At 39.4% G+C, this 20,218-nt stretch overlaps 1 protein-coding gene and 1 non-coding gene across 2 annotated transcripts; both read left to right on the plus strand.

Moving 5' to 3' along the window:
- Positions 1 to 2,173: 2,173 nt before the first annotated feature.
- On the plus strand, positions 2,174 to 2,246 carry trnar-ccg (transfer RNA arginine (anticodon CCG)). Its single transcript has one exon. It is a non-coding gene; the product is annotated as a tRNA-Arg (tRNA).
- A 3,020-nt stretch (positions 2,247 to 5,266) lies between these two features.
- Positions 5,267 to 18,267, plus strand: LOC148360594 (UPF0450 protein C17orf58 homolog). The gene is made up of 5 exons (XM_088342993.1): positions 5,267 to 5,378; positions 6,859 to 7,401; positions 9,866 to 9,952; positions 13,930 to 14,121; positions 17,662 to 18,267. Exons 1-5 carry the CDS (start codon positions 5,309 to 5,311, stop codon positions 17,847 to 17,849), a joined length of 1,080 nt encoding a protein of 359 aa, XP_088199119.1. The 5' UTR covers positions 5,267 to 5,308; the 3' UTR covers positions 17,850 to 18,267.
- Positions 18,268 to 20,218: the final 1,951 nt, after the last annotated feature.

The following is a 20,218-nucleotide window of genomic DNA, read 5'->3' on the forward strand; positions in this document are numbered from 1 at the left end:
TTCTATTGTAGTGTCTTTGTGTGTTTTTGCAGTATTTTCGTTTTATTCCTGCAGTAATATTATTTTAGGATTTATTTCTGTCGTATTATTTTTCATTATTGTATTATAGTTCTAAAAATGTAGTGTTTTTGTGTTATAGTATAATAATAATACCATTTATTTCAGTGGTATTGTTTTTTAATTTCTATAGTCTGTGGAGCCCTTTAAGACATGTTATTTAAATTGTATTTAAATTATTAAAATTATATATGTAACAAACAAGTTTGTGTATTAAGCCACTTCAAAAAGTGAAATAGTCAAAACCAATGTTTATTTTGCCATCAAAACAATACATTTTTACAAGGAATACAGTTTCTTATTTTAGTATTTTGTTCCCCCAGTTTTCGAAATATATATGTGGGAAATATATGTGTAATTACATTTCTTTCAATGAGTACAGTTTTATTCAGGGGCGTTACCAGTGGGGGGCAGGGGTGGGCAGTGCCAAACCAAAGATACGTTTTGCCCACCCAAAGAAAAGTGGATGTAGGGAAAATGAAAGAAAGTAAAAAAAGTGGAAAGAAATACGTAAAATGCTAGGTGCAAAAGAAGAAAAAGGGGGAAAAAAAGAAAAAAGACAGATTTTTGGGATCTCTTGATCGGTATATTACTACTAATAATATGATATAAAGCACAAAATGAATGGATAGTATTTTTAATCCATTATTCTACTAAACAATAATAGCATTTATTTTTCACTCTCAAGTTGAGTCAAGTTTATTTGTGACACCCTTAATCACGAGGAGTCTCAAAGGGCTGCACAGACCACAGATTACTGCAAACTACAGACTATTAGAACACCATCCTCTGATCTAAAACCTACATGAGGGCAAGGAAAAAGTGTGTTTTGAGCCTAGATTTAAACATTTCCATTCCACTGAGGTTGGAGATCGGATCTCAGGGGGAAGAGCATCCCACAGTACCGGGGCCCGAATGGAGAACATTCTCGAACCCCCGGGTTTCTTCTTGGCTCTTGGGATCACTAGTAGACCAGCATTTTCAGAGCGAAGGCTCCGGACCGGAACATAGGGGGAAATTAAATCTGAAAGATATGAGGGTCAATGATTTTGTATAATACCAAGAGAACCTTAATATCACGTCTTACGCTAACAGGGAGCCAATGCAGGTTAGCTAAAATCGGGGTCATGTGATCAAACTTTCTTGTCTTAGTTAAAAGCCTGGCTGCAGCATTTCATACCATCTGCAGGCTCTTGGTTTTGGATTTGGGGGGACCAGAGAGTAGGGCATTACAGTCATCGAGACGGGAGGTGACAAACACATGAATTATAATCCCCTCGTCAGGCTGGGACAGCATAGGTTGAATTTTAGCAATGTTGCAAAGTTTGAACCTTTTAATACTCATATACTTCTATATTTTTTCATATACTTTATACTTAAAAAAACTCAACAAATTTAAGGTTAATAACACAGAATCCATGGGGAAAAATGCATATGGACCAATCACAAGGGCTCTCAGATGTTTCAAATAATGAGATCTAATGTAAGATGCAGTTGGTTATGTTTAGCGTGCATGAATAAAATGATTACTCACAACACGTGGTAAGCTTTCTCTCCTGGCTTTGATCTCTTTGATCTCTGGCAAAACGAACATAAAATGCGACAGAAACAAAATGAAAATAAATCCAAACAGCTTGCCAACATCATTTTTGCCGTTCCATGTATTCCGTTACTCCCCAAGCCTTTACAAAATTTAGTAATTTTATTCATATTTAGTTTCTTTTAATTAATTTTCAACTAAAACTACAGGAAAAAACATACCGTTTATGGAAATAAGTGCTAGTTATGTGCTTTCATCGCTCAAAGACACTTCTGGAAATATTTAAGTTTTTATTAAACGCCTTCATTTATTTATATTTGCTAAGAAATGAACATGAAAATACCGATACAGTCCGCAGGAAACTGACACAATCGAAACCTTTACACCGTCGCCATCTAGTGTCTAAAATCATCCAAACTCTTTTTCTCTTTTTTTAATGAAAGGGTGTCGTCATCGATGTTAGTGAAAATTGTAAAAAGAAGTATGATGTCATTGTTTCACGTCAAAAATGGAAATACAGGTAGCATTTTTATGTAGTGTATATGCTTTAAAAATTTCACATCATTTAACTATGACGACCCAGTGGCCTAATGGATAAGGCATCAGCCTCCGGAGCTGGGGATTGTGGGTTCGAGTCCCATCTGGGTCGTTTTTGTGCGGTAAACCTGTCATACTTCATTCAGACTTAAATAATTAGATAACTTCAATTGCTTTTAAAACATTAAAATCTGGAATATATATCTATCTGTTCTTATTTCTCAACCAGGCCAAATGTTAGCAGTATTTCCTCTCTGTTATATTCCACCTTTATTGTGTTTTTCTAGATTTAATGAAATGATTCTTCCACCTATCTGATGTTTTTTCACGTTTATTTTTCGATCTGACGTTTTCTAGACCTTTCCATTAATCTGCCATTATTTTCTTGATCCATTTGCCGTTTTTTTGTGGATCTATTCATACATCTGCATTTTTTTATCTTTATTCTGTTGCTGTTTTTTAGATCTTTCCATTCATATGCTGTTATTTTCTAGATACATGTATTTACCGTTGTTGTTTTTTTTAGATCTATTCATACGGCTGCCATTTTTCCAAAACTATCATTGTTTTTTTTGGGTCGGCATATCCAGCTGCAGTTTTACTAGATCCCTCTATCCTGTTGTTGTTTTTCTAGAAATTTCCATTTACCTGCCAATTTTATCCAGATTTATCTGCCATTTTTCCTGTTTTTTCTACACTTATCTATCTGCCATTTTCCTTGATCCATCTATCCAAGTATTAGCTCGCTACCTGCCATTTTATCTAGATTTGTCTGAAGTGGTTCTAGATCGGAACCTCTAGCTGTCGTTTTTTTCCCCTATATGCACTTATTCGTCATTATTTTGTAGAACTATTCATCGATCTACCATTTTCCTCTAAATCTACGCATCATTTTTCTAGGCCGGAATATCTAGCTGCCATTTTTTCTAGACTTATCAGTCTGCCAGGTTTTGTCCTAGATCCATCCATCAGTAGATTTTTTTTCTAAAACAAGTAATCTACCTGCTGTTTTTCCACATCGAGTGTCCAGATGCTGTTTTTTTCCAAACTCGCCTGACTGACGTTATTTTCCCAGATCCCTCTGCTGTTTTTATGAGAACTATTCATCTATCTGCCATTTTTCTCTAGACCGATCTGCTATTTTTATAGATCAGTAAATCGATCTGCCGTGTTTTTTCTAGATCCATCTGTCCATACAATAAAAATCACAGGTAATATTTTATAACTGCCCCACCCCCCAAAAGAATAGGGCCAAATGAGCACAGCGTAGCAGCAAAATGGCAGACAAACTGAATGGCAGAATTCATGTCAGTTTATAGCAGCCCATTGACACAAAATTACCGTAGATCATAGGAACATCTTTAACAAAGTATGTGCTAGCAGCAAGATAGGGACTTTATTTTAGTCATCAGTCAAGTTAACAACAAAAACCGTTAATTGATGGGCTCTGGATTTCATCCTTTTAAGATACTGGAACAATTGAAAAATTGGCCTTGAAAGTTCTTGAATAGTGCTTGAATTTGGCAAAGATACTACACACACTAAGGAGAAGGGTGTACAAACCCCGGGGATAGAAATCTATGATAATTAGCTCATGTATTCAAGTAAAGTCAAGTCATTTTTATTTGTATAGCCCTTAATCACAAAGAGTCTCAAAGGGCTTCTTCACAGGTTATTACACAGACTATTTTTTTCAGACTATTATTACACCATCCCCTGATCTGGAACCAACGTGAGGGCAAGGAAAAACCTCAACATGAGGAAAATGAAGAAACCTTGAGAAGGGACCGCACATGTGGAAGAAAAGTATAGGTTATTCATATGCTATAGAGTAGAGTGTGTTTTAAGCTTAGATTTAAACATTTCCACTGAGGTTGCAGATCGGATCTCAGGGGGAAGAGCATTCCACAGCACCGGGGCCCGGATGGAGAACGCTCTCGAACCAGCGGAACACTTCTTGGCTCTTGGGATCACCAGAAGACCGGCGTTCTCAGAACGAAGGCTTCGGACCGTGAGATAGGGGGAAATCAGATCTGAAAGATATGAGGGGACAAGTCCATGTATGATTTTGTATAATACTAAGAGAACCTTGAAATCACATCTTAGGCTAACAGGGAGCCAATGCAGGTTAGCCAAAATCGGCGTGATGTGATCGGACTTTTTTGTCCTAGTAAATAGCCTGGCTGCAGCATTTTGTACCAGCTGAAGACTCTTGATTCTGGACTTCGGGAGACCAGAGAGTAGTGCATTACAGTAATCGAGACGGGAGGTAACAAACCCGTGAATTATAATCTCCGCATCCGACTGAGACAGTATAGGACGAATTTTAGCAATGTTGCGAAGATGGAAGAAAGCATTCCAGAACCCCTGTGTAAGGTCATTAAAACCCTATTTTCTGGACTACAAGGCGCAAAAAAAGATTGCCAGAAATTTGAGGGTTCACCTTCTAATCTATTGCGCCTTATAGACAGGAAAACTCAGTAAAACATAAATGCATATATACAAAGAAGTGCTACTACATGAAGTAACCATTAATGAATGAAATTATTTTGGTGATGAAACCGTCTTTCAAAATGTTAGTTTGCCGTAGAGTTTTGTGAGACCCTGCTGGGAAGACAATCCAGGCGTTCACAAATTGGTGTATACTGTATTTTAAATTCAAGGTTCAAGCGGAAAAAAACAATACGTCATCAAATTAAAATATGTCATATTCGACCGCCAGGGGACACTGTTTTCTAATGCGAAGGAAACCACGAATAATCACTGCATTGCAACGAGATTATGGACAAACATGGCGGTGACTACGAAGGATGGAGTCCGCTATATAAAAGAAATACATATTTCTCAACCTATGGATATTTATCAAAAGTTAACTTTGGTATTATGTATTTTTGCCTGTTATTCGATTTTTTTTACCACTAGGAGGCGCTAAATATCACAAACCGTCCATTTTAAAGTCCAAATCACACATTTTTCATATTGGCACCATAAACTCCCAAATTCTTGCATTTTATTTACTCGCCGCTGGGTGACGCTGTAATCATTGCACACTCTACCTTGAAGGATTTTTTTGGGTGCGTGTCGTGACGTCACGCCCCACGGCCGGGTATAAAGTTGTCTTGAGTTGTGTTTCTGCAGCACAACTCGCAGAACTCTCAATAGAATTCGCCAAGCATGACTTGGATTCATCTGTTTGTGTTTTTCTCGGTGCTCCGTCTTCACCAGGCGCAGGATCATGTCAACGGTAAAATCTCTTTTTTTCCCCTGTCATTTCTTTTCTAGATCTGAGACTTTTTCTAGATATTTCCATCCATCTATTCAGCCATTGATCAATCCGTCCTTTTTTATTCTGGATTTCTTTTCTACATCCCTTATTTCCCCTATCAGTCGCTTCTTTTTAGATTTTCCAACCCATCTGGCCTTTTCTTGACAGAATTTTTCTACCTATCAGTATTTTTCATTTCTTACTATCTGCATTATTTTTCAGATTTTTCTCTAGATTTTTATTTTTTTCTCTAGACTTTTTCTCTCTGTTGTTTTTTCCTAACAATGTCTCTATCCATCTACCGTTTCTCAAAACATTCTGTCAGTCTGCCAATATTTTATATGTTGTTTTTCTAGATGTGTATGGTGTATCTATCTGCCATTTTTTTCTGGGTTTTCTATTTATCAGGCGTTTTTTAGATTTCTCTGTGTATTTTTTCCAGATATTTCTATCATTTTGAAGTTTTTTTTACCTGTTTCTCGTTATTTTTATAGAATTCTAGAGCATTTCTAAACTGTCTGTCGTTCTTCTAACTGTCAGTTGTTTTTTTCCCAAATTTTTATACCTGTCTCTCATTCTTTTCTTGAATGATTCTACCTATCTGCTGTTTTTTTTCTAAAAAGTTTCCATCTGTTGTGTTTTTCCCCGGGGATATTCCTACCCATCTGTGTTTTTTCCCTAGAATGTTTTATTTTCTAGAATTCTTCTATCTGTCTGTTGTTTTCACTTGAATTTTTCTACTCGTCCGTTGTTTTCTAGAATTTATGCCTGTCTGATGTTTTTCATTGAATTTCTCGACCCATCTGCTGTATTTTTCTAAAATGCTTGTGTCTGTCTGCTGTTTTTTCAGGAATTTTTTGTATGTCTGCTTTTTTTCTAGAATATTTCTGCCCACCCTTGTTTTTTGTTTGTCCCTGTTTTTTTGTAGAACTATTTTTTAAAAAATTTTTAATTTCCTGTCTGCATTTTTGTTTTGTGGAATTTCCCGTCTGTCTGCTTTTTTCCAAGGATATATCTGCCTGCTCTTTCTTCTAGAATCTTTCTGCCCGGTTGCTATTTTTCTAGAACTTGTCCAGAATTTTTTTGTAGAATTTTTCTGTTGTTTATTTTTCTAGTTTTTTTGTCAGACTTCCTGTCCGTCTACTTTTTTTTCCTAGGATATATCTACCCGACCTTTTTTTCTAGAATCTTTCTGCCCGGCTTCTATTTTTCTAGAATTAGTCCGTCCGTCAAGTATTTTTGTAGGATATCTTTTTGTTTGTCAGCTGTTTTTTTCTAAAAAATTTCGTCTGCCTGCTATTTTTCTAGAATTTGTCTGTCCAGTATTTTTTTTATAGGACTTTTCAGTTCCTCCATTATTTTTTCTTGAATTATTCTGTCTGTCCGATATTTATTCTAAAATTTTCCATCCGTTCGTCCATCTGTTATCTGTTTAAAACTGGATCTGTTCTTTTCCCAGAGTATTATCCCCTCGGGGAAAGAAACCCGAGCGGTTTTGCGGATCCCCCGCAGAGCAACCAAACCAGGCTTCTGGTAAAAGAACCCTCATTGGCTATCAACGAACTCCTAGAAAAGAGCAGCAGGACCGGCGAGTCCAAGTTCTCCCTTCCCCGTCACGCCAACCCCCACAACAAGAGCAAGCGGGGCCCTAAGAGTGAGCACCACTTGGACTTGAACACGGACAAATCTGGGGGAGAAAGCGCCGGACTCCTTCCCAAACCCTCCCTGGCGACCCCGGTAGTGGACCGCACCTTCCCAGGTATCGTGGCCCCCCCGCGGCCAGCCGAGCCGGAGGGCCACCCCAGGAGTGGCCCCCAAGTGCCACTTGTTCCAGCTCCCCTCCCACGCAGGGAACCCCCCAGCAGACGTCTGGACCCGGAGGAAAACCGGCCGGGGAAAGCCGGGCTCTACCAACCGACCGCCCGGAACAACAGCCGTCCCCCCGTCGCCTTCAACCGGCGTTCCTCCAGCCTTCTCTACCAGTTCGACATACTCAGGCGAGGTCAGTACCTTGTCGTAATTTATTTTTGCATATGCTGGGGGCCGCTATAAAACAAATGGAGGAGCAGAAATGGCCCCCGAGCCAAAGTTTCAACACCCATGCTTGAACTAACTGAACTTCACAACAATGGATGCACGTATTTTTCCTACCGATACGGATAACCTAAAGTTCAGAAGCTCAGGGCCCCCAAGGGTGTTAATCCGGCCTGCGAGACAACGCTGAGAGAAGCGCAAGAGAAAAACGAGTTGCAGTTTTAAATATGTCCATCCAATGTCACTCTCCGGCCATGCACCACTTGAAAAGCAACTGTTGCTGGATTTTTCTCTCTCTCTCTTCCACACTTTTTCCCCCTTTTCTCTCTCTTTGTGTCAGTTTTTTCTGTCTTTTCATCCCTTCATCTCTATCTCTCTCTCTCTGTCTCTATATCGCTCTTTCTCCCTCTTTTTTCTCTTTTTTTCTATTTCTGTTTCTTTCTCTCTTTTTATTTTTGTGGCTATTTCTCAATATTCTCCCTCTCTCCTTTTTTCTCTTTCTATCTCTCTCTTTGTCTTCTTTTTCTCTATTTGTGTTTCTTTCATTACCTTTTTTTCTTAGTTCTTTCTCTCTCTCTTTCTTTCCTTTTCTGTCTTTCTTTCTCTTGCTTTCTTTTCCTTTAATTTACTAGTCCGGCCTCCATGAGAAAGGATTTTCTACTATGTGGCCCCCAAGCTAAAATGAATTTGACACCCGTGCCCTGCAATTGAGTATGCTTGAGCTTTAGAGTGCCTCATGCACATTACGGAGGAGACACGACCAACAAAACAAAACTCAATTTAATCGCTTATTTAAATAAGCCTCCACGATCACAACATGCTTCAGACATGTAACTGATTATGCATGAATTCTCCGGTGCCTCATGCACATTGCGAAGAAGTAGAGAGGTGACACGACCAACAAAACTCAATGTACTCTCTTAAGTTCTGACAACAACCTGTACAAACAGTCCAGTGCCTCGTGCACATCACAGAGAGGTAGAGAGGAGACACCAACAACACAGTAAAATTCAACATACACGCTTAAGTTCAGAAACCCGTATGATATCATTATGCCCTAGTTCTCTGGTGCCTTGTGCAAATTACGAAGCGGTAGAGAGGAGACCCGACAAAAATACCTCAATGTAACTGCTTAGTTTAAGAAGTCTCCACAATCTCAACATCCTGAAAAATGCAACTGATTATGCCTAATACCTCATGCCCATAGCAAAGAGGTGACACGACCAACAGAACTCAATGTACTCTCTTAAGTTCTGACAACAACCTGTACAAACTGTCCAGTGCCTCGTGCACACTACACAGAGGTGGAGAGAAGACACCAACAAAACAGTAAAATTCAACGTACACGCTTAAGTTCAGAAGCCCGTATCATGTCATTATGCCTGAGTTCTCTGGTGCCTTGTGCACATTACAGAGAGATAGAGAGGAGACCCAACAAAAAAAAAACCTCAATGTGGAGAGGAGACACCAACAGCACAGTAAAATTTGACGTACACGCTTAAGTTCAGAAGCCCGTATGATATCATTATGCCCTAGTTCTCTGGTGCCTCGTGCACACTACAGAGAGGTGGAGAGGAAACACCAACAACACAGTAAAATTCAATGTACACGCTTAAGTTCAGAAGCCCGTATTACTGTATATCATTATCATTATGCCGTAGTTCTCTGGTTCCTCGTGCACATTACAGAGAGCTAGAGAGGAGACCCGACCCAAAAAAAAACCCCTCAATGTAACCGCTTAGCGTAAAAACTCTCCGCAATCACATCCTGAAAAATGCAACTGATTATGCCTAATATCTCATGCACATTGCAGAGAGGTGACACGACCAAGAAAACTCAATGTACTCTTTTATGTTCTGACAACAACCTGTACAATCTTTCCAGTCCCTCGTGCACATTACAGAGAAGTAGAGAGGAGACACCAACAACACAGTCATATTCAACGTACACGCTTAAGTTCAAAAGCCCGTACGATATCATTATGCCCTAGTCTTTGGTGCCTCGTGCACACGACAGAGAGGTGGAGAGGAGACACCAATAGCACAGTAAAATTCAACGTACACGCTTAAGTTCAGAAACCTGTAAGATATCAATAGTCTGTGCACATCCTAAGCCATGATAATGTCCTCTTGCGCATTGAGCACATTATGAAAAGTTAGAGAGGTGAACAACCAACAAAACAAAACTCAAAGTACCCGCTTAAGCTAAGGAGCCCTTATAATCAAAGCATCCTGATCCTTGAGACTGTTTATGGCCAAGCTCTCCGGTGCCTCCCTCACATTATGAAGAGGTAGAGAGGAGACACAACCAAGAACAGAAAATCCCTCATACAAGGGCGGCAACAACTAATTATCGGCTCGTAAAATGTCGGTTAATAAATATCCTTCATCCCTATTCACAAAATAGTGAGTGACTCAGTTTCCTGTGCGCAGATTCCGACCCGACGCATGACGCCTTCTGCATGAGCGAGTGCAGGAAGGAGAAGGACGAGAGGGACTACTTCTGCTACAGCGAGTTCGGTAAGTCAGATGATGTCACGTTCGGTGCTGGGTTTGATATAAACTAGATCTAACTTAACAAAACATGAAAGTGAGGGAGACAGGATTTGTTGAAAGACAAATGTGTTCAAACCGAGAAAGAAGACACAGGATACGTTGGGATACCAACTACTTCCCATGTGTTCCTTGTTTTGTTCAGTAACCCAAAAAAAAAGAAATTAACTGTTAGGTTATTTTACATTTAGGAAATTCTGGGTCGAATCCCACCACACATATTGTGTAAATTATAACTATAACCTTATCCTTCTTGTTTTATAACCTTATCTTCTCTGTTCCTTTATCTTCTTGGTTTTTTACCTCACTGTGAATGTGTGAAACTGGAGTGTCATGCCCAATTTCGTTGTCACAATATGTTAACCCATTTTGTAACAATGACAATAAAGGTATATTCTATTCTTTTCTATTCTATTCTAATATGTTTCCTAGAGTTCACGGTCTTGCTAGCTCACTGGTTTGCATAGTGCATTCCGTTTTCTAATCTGATTGGTTAAAGAGTCAGTACACATCGATGACTACAATTATTATTTGACCGTAGAGACTTATATTTGAAATGAATAACGTTTATTCAGAACTTTTATTGGGGAGAGAAAAGGAGAGAAGGAAAGAGCGAGTGAGTAAAAGAGAAGTGTTGCCAATTGCCCTCACTTGGGCCCGCCCGTTTGGCGCCAGCTGCTGCTCATTGCCTGATCTGCTTCCCTCCTATTTAAACTCAGTGCTCTCATTCACTCCTTGTCAGCACGTTAACAAACCTTTGCACTTGCAAGACTTGTATTTTGACTCTGTCCGGTATCCTGTCCGTGTATCCGGTTTCCGGTATCGATCCCGCCTGACTCGTCCTGTCTGGTATCTTGCTCCAGTCTCCAGTATCCGGTATCAATCCCGTCTGTCCCGTCCTGTTCCGTACCTTGCTCCAGTTTCCAGTATCCGTTATCGATCCTGTCTGTCTCATCCTATCCGGTATCTTGCTCCAGGCTCCGGTATCGATCACGTCTGTCCTGACCAGTATCTTGCTCCAGTCTCCAGTATCGATCCAGTCTGTCTCGTCCTCTCCGGTATCTTGCTCCAGTCTCCAGTATCCGTTATCGATCCTGTCTGTCTCATCCTATCCGGTATCTTGCTCCAGTCTCCGGTATCGATCACGTCTGTCCTGACCAGTATCTTGCTCCAGTCTCCAGTATCGATCCAGTCTGTCTCGTCCTCTCCGGTATCTTGCTCCAGTCTCCAGTATCCGTTATCGATCCTGTCTGTCTCATCCTGTCCGGTATCTTGCTCCAGTCTCCGGTATCAATCCCGTCTGTCCCGTCCTGTTCCGTACCTTGCTCCAGTTTCCAGTATCCGTTATCGATCCTGTCTGTCTCATCCTATCCGGTATTTTGCTCCAGTCTCCGGTATCGATCACGTCTGTCCTGACCAGTATCTTGCTCCAGTCTCCAGTATCGATCCAGTCTGTCTCGTCCTCTCCAGTATCTTGCTCCAGTCTCCAGTATCCGTTATCGATCCTGTCTGTCTCATCCTATCCGGTATCTTGCTCCAGTCTCCGGTATCGATCACGTCTGTCCTGACCAGTATCTTGCTCCAGTCTCCAGTATCGATCCAGTCTGTCTCGTCCTCTCCGGTATCTTGCTCCAGTCTCCAGTATCCGTTATCGATCGTGTCTGTCTCATCCTGTCCGGTATCTTGCTCCAGTCTCCGGTATCGATCCCGTCCGTCTCGTCCTGTCCGTTTTCTTACTCCAGTATCCGGTATTGATCCCACCCGTCCTGTCCGGTATCTTGCTCCAGTATCCGGTATAGATCCCGCCTGTCCTGTCCATATTGTGCTCCAGTCTCCGGTATCGATCCCGTCTGTCTCATCCTGTCCGGTATCTTGCTCCAGTCCCCAGTATCTGGTATCAATCCCGTCTGTCCCATCCTGTCCCATATCCAGTATCGATCCGGCCTGTCCCGCCCTGTCCGGTATCTGCTCGTGTATCCTGTACCTGGTATCGGTCCCGTCTGTCCTGTCCGGTTTCGATGTCTTCCGCCCAGCGATCGCCGAATCGCTGGCGTTTGTGTTGCCGCGCATGACTGCCCCGTTCCCATAAAATAGAGCTTATGTGAAAACGTTACGCGTCTGGGTCTACCCTCTGTTTGGGTTCTGACAAGAAGCAAAAATGAGAAAGACAAAAGAAGTGTTTGTGTGTTTGTGTCCTCTCTTCTTTTCTTTGTTTTTTATTTTGTTCCTATCTTTTTTATAGTCTCTCTCTCTCTCTCTAACAAAAACAAGAACACATAACGTTACCCTGTTAACAACGGTGCTAAATTAAATTCTTCTTTGTTTCCTTTTCTCCGAGGCTAACTTAAGCCTGAAATAGTTATCTTGTTCCACTTGCTAATGTTTCAAAGCTAAGATTTAAGATATTAGCTTTGTTGCATCAATAAATAGCTAACATGAGCACAAAAAAAGCTTTTTTGGACCCCCTTTTTCAAGGTGCTAGCTTAACAATCATGATATTAGCTTTGTTTCTTCTTTATAGAGCTAACATGAGCGCCGAAAGCTTCAACGTCCTGCTTTTTGATGGGGCTAGCTTAAGAATGAAGACATTAGCTTTATTTCTTCTTTATGAAGCTAACATGATCACCAAAAGCTTAAATGATCTGCCTTAACAGTGCGATTTTATAATGCTAGCTGTCTTCTTTCTTTCTAGAGCTAACATGAGCACAAACTAGATGTTAGCTTTATTTCTTCTTTATGGAGCTAACGTGATGACCCAGAGCCTAAACAACTTGCTTTTTAATGGGGCTAGCAGCTAGCTTAAGAATAAAGACATTAGCTTGATTTTCTTCTTTATGACGCTAACATGAACACCAAAAGCCTTAAAGAGCTAACTTATGACAGTGCAAGTTTATGAATGCTAGCTTTCTTCCTTCTATCTAGAGCTAACACGCACAAACTACCTTTAATAGCGCTTCTTGACAGTGCTAGCTTAAGAATTAAGAAGTTAGCTTTATTTTCTTCTTCATGAAGATAACATGACCACCAAAAGCTTTAATGATCTAACTTATGACAGTGCGAGTTTATGAATGCTAGCTTTCTTCCTTCTATCTAGAACTAACATGAGCACAAACTAGCTTTAATAATGTTTCTTGACAGTGCTAGCTTAAAAATTAAGAAGTTAGCTTTATTTCTTCTTTATGGAGTTAGCGTGATCACCCAAAGCTTCATCAACCTGCTTTTTAATGGGGCTAGCTTAAGAATAAAGACATTAGCTTCTTCTTTATTTACATAGAGCTAACGTTGAAGGATTTTATACAATTGACTATAAAAGATCTTATACGATTGAATACAAGTTACATTGAGTGCAATGGAGATTTTCACAGAGTAGGCTGAAGTTCAATGACGGGTCACGCTGATCCGAATGCGGAACGTTTTGTCTAGTTCTGTTGATAACAGGACTCTGACGCAGGACGGCAGGCATTGTTTGGAGAAGTTGTTTTGGTTAATTCCAGACATCGCGGTGCTCTTCTCCGAGATGATGGAGCCCACGTTGGGGCTTTCCCTGGCACGCCCATGGGAGGAGCCGGCACACCAGCTTGCGGAAAAATGTGGGCCGAGAGACGGAAACAAGAGATCGAGAGAGGAGGCTTGACAGAGACTGGAGCGACATTAATTCGGCCATGTTCGATGGAGTTCACTTAGTTAATTTGTTTAAGAAATTAAATCCGCGCCCGAGTGGAAATGCCGGTCTCTTGTCCATCTTTTCCATCAAGAAATGAGCGCGCATTGTTAGGAGTATGTAGGTTGTGTTTGGTTAATGGAGTCAGATAACTACTTCAAAACGTTAGCTTTGTTTCTTCATTCCTCGCCTTCAGAAGTTGAAACAAAAACGACTGAAAAGCTAAGCTACGAAACGATTACCTTCCTTTTTTCTAATATTTGGACTTCCTTGTTTGGAACAGCCATCAATGGCGTTGTCCACGACATCGACGTCCTGCGCAAAGGAATCCGTCTCGTCACCTTGATGGTGAGCAACGAGGGCTTCTACAAGACCGGTCGTCTCTACGCTACGCCTGATAGCTTCTTCTTCAAGGTTCGCCTTCTCGTCCTGGACACTTACAAGTGCAGCAAACCTTGTCCTGATATCAAACTTGGTAAGTATCTTAGAAAGGGAAGACGCTTAAAAAGAAGGGGGAAGAATAAGTTAATGAACTATTCAAAATCACGCAGATTTAAAAAAAAAAAAAAAATCAAGTGTCTGCTTAAACTGAAACCGCCCAAACATGAAATGTTTTCCAGATTCTCTCTGAGTGTAGGATTCAGGCAATGACTGAAAGGGGGAGGAATAAGTACCAAGTTGTTAAAAGGGAAGACGCATACCGTGGTATGGAAAAGTACGGGAGCCTTTTGGCACAGAGGTGGAAAAAAACAGTGTCTAATGAGAATAGCCTGGACACAATACCAGAGGAGGGAGGAATAAGTAACTGAACTAACCAAAATTAAACGGATGAAAAAAAAATCAAGTGTTTGATTTAACCAAAACCACCCTAGCATGAAAAGGATTCCATGTTTCCGCTGTGGATAGCATTCAGGCAATGACAGAAGGGGGAGGAATAAGTACAAAGTCGTTAGAAAGGGAAGACGCATACCATGGTATGGAAAAGTACAGTACCTTTTGGAATTCCTCAAATGTCAAGTGTCCTCATTTGCACGAAACCCACATTAAATGTGATATGATCTTTGTCAAAATTGCAGAGGTGGAAAAAACAGTGTCTAATGAGAATAGCCCGGACACAATACCAGAGGAGGGAGGAATAAGTAACTGAACTATCCAAAATCAAACAGATGAAAAAAAAACAAGTGTCTGTTTTAACCAAAACCACCCTAACATGAAAAGGATTCCACGTTTTCTCTGAGGATAGCATTCAGGCTAAAGGGGGAGGAATAAGTAACCAGTCGCTAAAAAGGGAAGAGGCATACGTATGGAAAATCAAGGGAACCTCACATTTTTGCATAAAATTCACATCAAATGTGATCTTATCTTTGTCAAAATCACAGAGCAGAGGTGGAAGAAAGGTACCCAAAGAGAATAGCCAGAAAATAATGACAGAAGGGGGAGGAATAAGTTATTGAACTATCCGAAATCAAACAGATGACTAATCAAGTGTCTGCTTTAACTAAAACCACCCAAACATTAAAATGTTTAGGATAGTAATGACGGAAGGGGATTTAAAAAAATGTTTGAATGGTTTTTGTGAAAGAAGAGGTTGTTTTTTTCATCCGTAGGATTTTGTCCAGTTCAGTTACTTATTCCTCCCCCTTCCGTCATGGTTTGCATACTTTCCTCATGAAAATATGTAATTTTATAATTTTTTAATTTGGATGGTTTTAGTTAAAAAATAGTTTGTATTTTCATCTCTGTGAGTTTGTGCGGTTCCGTTTCTTATTCCTCCCCCTTCTGACATTGTGTGCATACGTTCCTCATTAAAATATGGATTATAATTGATTGGATGGTTTATGTTAAAGAAGAGGTTGTATTTTGGACGTTCAGACTCCTTGTGATTAAGGGCTATACAAATAAACATGACTTGACTTACTTATTCCTCCCTCTTCTGTCACGGTTTGCATACTTCCCTCATTAAAATACGGAATTTTACAATCGTTTGGATGATTTTGGTTAGAAGAAGACAGTGTTTTTTCATCTGTGTGATTTAAACGGTTCAGTTACTTATTACTCCCCCTTCCCTCATGGTTTGCATACTTTCCTCATTAAAATATGTCGGTTTTTAAACCGTTTGGATGGTTTGATTTATATAAGAGTTTTTTTTTCCATCTATGTGATTTTGGACGCTTCAATTACTTATTCCTCCCCCTTCCCTGATGGTTTGCATACTTTCCTCACAAAAATAGGGAATTTTATAATCATTTGGATGGTTTTGGTTAGAGAAAGACAGTGTTTTCATCTGTGTGATTTTAGATGGTTCTGTTTCTCATTCCTCCCCTTTAGTCATTGTTTGAGAACTTTCTTTATTAAAATATGACATTTTATGATTGGTTGGATTGTTTTAGTTATGGAAGAGGTTGTATTTTCATCTCACTGATTTTGGACGGTCCAGTTACTTATTCCCCCCCCCCTTCAGGCATGTTTTGCATACTTCCTTCATTAAAATACGGAATTTTATAATCGTTTGGATGATTTTGGTTATAAGAAGTGTTTTTTCATCTGTGTGATTTGAATGGTTCAGTTACTTATTACTCCCCCTTCTCTCATGGTTTGCATACTTTCCTCATTAAAATATGTCAGTTTTTAGACCGTGTGGATGGTTTGATTTATATAAGAGGTTTTTTTTTTTCATCTATGTGATTTTGGACGCTTCAATTACTTATTCCTTCCCCTTCCTGATGGTTTGCATACTTTCCTCACTAAAATAGGGAATTTTATAATCATTTGGATGGTTTTGGTTAGAGAAAGACAGTGTTTTCATCTGTGTGATTTTAGATGGTTCTGTTTCTCATTCCTCCCCTTTAGTCATTGTTTGAGAACTTTCTTTATTAAAATATGACATTTTATGATTGGTTGGATTGTTTTAGTTATGGAAGAGGTTGTATTTTCATCTCACTGATTTTGGACGGTCCAGTTACTTATTCCCCCCCCCCTTCAGGCATGTTTTGCATACTTCCTTCATTAAAATACGGAATTTTATAATCGTTTGGATGATTTTGGTTATAAGAAGTGTTTTTTCATCTGTGTGATTTGAATGGTTCAGTTACTTATTACTCCCCCTTCTCTCATGGTTTGCATACTTTCCTCATTAAAATATGTCAGTTTTTAGACCGTGTGGATGGTTTGATTTATATAAGAGGTTTTTTTTTTTCATCTATGTGATTTTGGACGCTTCAATTACTTATTCCTTCCCCTTCCTGATGGTTTGCATACTTTCCTCACTAAAATAGGGAATTTTATAATCATTTGGATGGTTTTGGTTAGAGAAAGACAGTGTTTTCATCTGTGTGATTTTAGATGGTTCTGTTTCTCATTCCTCCCCTTTAGTCATTGTTTGAGAACTTTCTTTATTAAAATATGAAATTTTACGATTGGTTGGATTGTTTTAGTTATGGAAGAGGTTGTATTTTCCTCTCACTGATTTTGGACGGTCCCGTTACTTATTCCTCCCCCTTCAGTCATGTTTTGCGTCCTTCCTTCATCAAAATACGGAATTTTATAATCGTTTGGATGATTTTGGTTAGAAGTCGTCTGTGTGATTTGAAAGGTTCAGTTACTTATTACTCGCCCTTCCCTCATGGTTTGCATACTTTCCTTACATAGGGAATTTTATGTGGATGGTTTTGGTTAGAAGTAGACAGTGTTATTTAATCTGTGTGATTTTCAATGGTTCTGTTCCTCATTCCTCCCCTTTAGTCATTGTTTGAGAACTTTCTTCATTAAAATATGGAATTTTATAATCGTTTGGATGGTTTTGGTTAGAAGAAGACAGTGTTTTTTCATCTGTGCGATTTTGAATTGTTCAGTTACTTATTCCTCCCCCTTCAGTCATGGTTTGCATAATTTCTTCATTAAAAAATGAAATCTTTTAATCGTTTGAATGGTTTTAGTTAAAGAATTGGACTTTTTCTTATCTGTATGATTTTAACAGTTGTACTCATTCCTGGTTCTATTCCTTCTCGTTTTTCAGGAACCAGATACATCGTCATGGGTCAAATCCACCACCGGAGGCGGCACCTTCAGAACGAACTCCTGACTCTCCTGGGGGGCCGTCTAAAACCGGGCGACGGCATCCTCCGAAGCAGCAACTACGTGAAAAGATTCAACAAACGGAAGCACCAAAAAGTTCTGGAGGCCACTCGCTCCAAATGCCGGTGAAACCCACACCGGTCCCCCCAAAAGAGACGGCGTATATCGCTTTAAGTGCTTCCAAATCGTACGACTAGACCCCGAGAGGCATCACCGTTAGCAATTAGCAAGTTGGGTTCGGGTAGCGGGTTTGAATCCCGACGAAGGCTTTCCTGAAGTGTGGATCTTTTGACCCCGCTCTCTAGGAACTCGGGCTTTTCTCTCGTATTCCAAGAAGGACTCCTTGATTTCTTCGTGGCTGGTACATGAAACTAAAAAGGGAGGTACGATTAATCGGCTTTCAAAAAGTATGCAAACCTTTTGGAATTTCGCACATTTTTGCATGAAATCACAATCTTTGACAAAATTACACGTATGAGAAAACAGTGTCTGCTTTAACAAAAACCACCCAAATTTTTAAAAGTTCCCATCTTTTAACAGAGGTAGCTTGATAATAATAAAACAAAAGGGAGGAATAAGTAACTGAACCATCACATTGAATATTTTCTCGCCACTAATCCGTGCTTCATCTAAAACCAAACGTGTATAAAATTCAATATTTGAATGAGAATAGCATGCAAAGAATGACTGAAGGGGGAGGAATAAGTATCTAAATGGTCAAATATCAAACAAAAGAAAAGACAGTGTCAGCTTTAACGGAAACCACCCAAATATTTCAAAGTTCCCATCTTTTAACGAGGATAGCCTGATAAGAAAGAAAAAAGGGGAGGAATAAGTAACTGAACCGTCACATTTAATATGATGTCGCCGCAAAAACTGTGCTTCAAATAAATCCAATCATGTCTAAAATGCAGTATTTGAATGAGGATAGCATGCAAAGTATGACTGAAGGGGGAGGAATAAGTATCTAAATGGTCCACAATCAAAAAAATGAAAAGACTGTCAGCTTTAACAGAATGCACCTAAATGTTTAAAAGTTCTCGTCTTTTAACGAGGATAGCCTGATAAGAAAGAAAAAAGGGGAGGAATAAGTAACTGAACCGTCACATTTAATATGATGTCGCCGCAAAAACTGTGCTTCAACTAAAACCAAACATGTCTAAAATTCAATATTTGAATGAGGATAGCATGCAAAGAATGACTGAAGGGGGAGGAATAAGTATCTAAATGGTCAAATATCAAACAAATGAAAAGACAGTGTCAGCTTTAACGGAAACCACCCAAATATTTCAAAGTTCCCATCTTTTAACGAGGATAGCCTGATAAGAAAGAAAAAAGGGGAGGAATAAGTAACTGAACCGTCACATTTAATATGATGTCGCCGCAAAAACTGTGCTTCAAATAAATCCAATCATGTCTAAAATGCAGTATTTGAATGAGGATAGCATGCAAAGTATGACTGAAGGGGGAGGAATAAGTATCTAAATGGTCCACAATCAAAAAAATGAAAAGACTGTCAGCTTTAACAGAAAGCACCTAAATGTTTAAAAGTTCTCGTCTTTTAACGAGGATAGCCTGATAATAAAGAAAAAAGGGGAGGAATAAGTAACTGAACCGTCACATTTAATATGATGTCGCTGCAAAAACTGTGCTTCAACTAAATGCAAACATGTCTAAAATGCAGTATTTGAATGAGGCTAGCATGCAAAGAATGACAAAAGGAAGAGGAATAAGTAACTAAACCGATAGTGTCTAAAAACAGTGTTGCTTTAACTAAAACCACCCCTACATAAAAAGGTTTCCATATTTTGATGACGATAGCATGCAAAAAATTACGAAAGGAGGAGGAATAAGTAATAAAACAAAAATGAAAAATAAATAAACCAGTCAAATTCCCACGGATAAAAAAAAACAGTGTCTGCTTTAAGGAAAACCAACCTGATATTTATAGGTTTCCATATTTTGATGACGATAGCATGCAAAAAATTACGAAAGGGGGAGGAATGAGTAACTGAACTGTCCGAAATCACACAGATGAAAAAAAAACCCACCCCTTCTTTAGGTAAAAGCACCCACACATTTATAGATTTCCATCTTTTAATGAAGATAGAATGCAACCCTTGACTAGATGGGGGAGGAACAAGTAATCAAACCAAAATCCCACAAATGAAAAAGAAATAAACCAGTCAAATTCCCACGGATAAAAAAAAAGCGTCTGCTCTAACGAAAACCAAGCTGACATTTATAGGTTTCCATATTTTGATGACGATAGCATGCAAAAAATTACGAAAGGGGGAGGAATGAGTAACTGAACTGTCCGAAATCACACAGATGAAAAAAACCCCCACCCCTTCTTTAGGTAAAAGCACCCACACATTTATAGATTTCCATCTTTTAATGAAGACAGAATGCAAACCTTGACTAGATGGGGGAGGAACAAGTAATCAAACCAAAATCCCACAAATGAAAAAGAAATAAACCAGTCAAATTCCCACGGA

Source organism: Urocampus carinirostris, chromosome 8 (genome assembly GCF_059441175.1).
Source record: "Urocampus carinirostris isolate Australia breed hairy pipefish chromosome 8, RoL_Ucar_1.0, whole genome shotgun sequence".
Lineage (NCBI taxonomy): Eukaryota > Metazoa > Chordata > Actinopteri > Syngnathiformes > Syngnathidae > Urocampus > Urocampus carinirostris.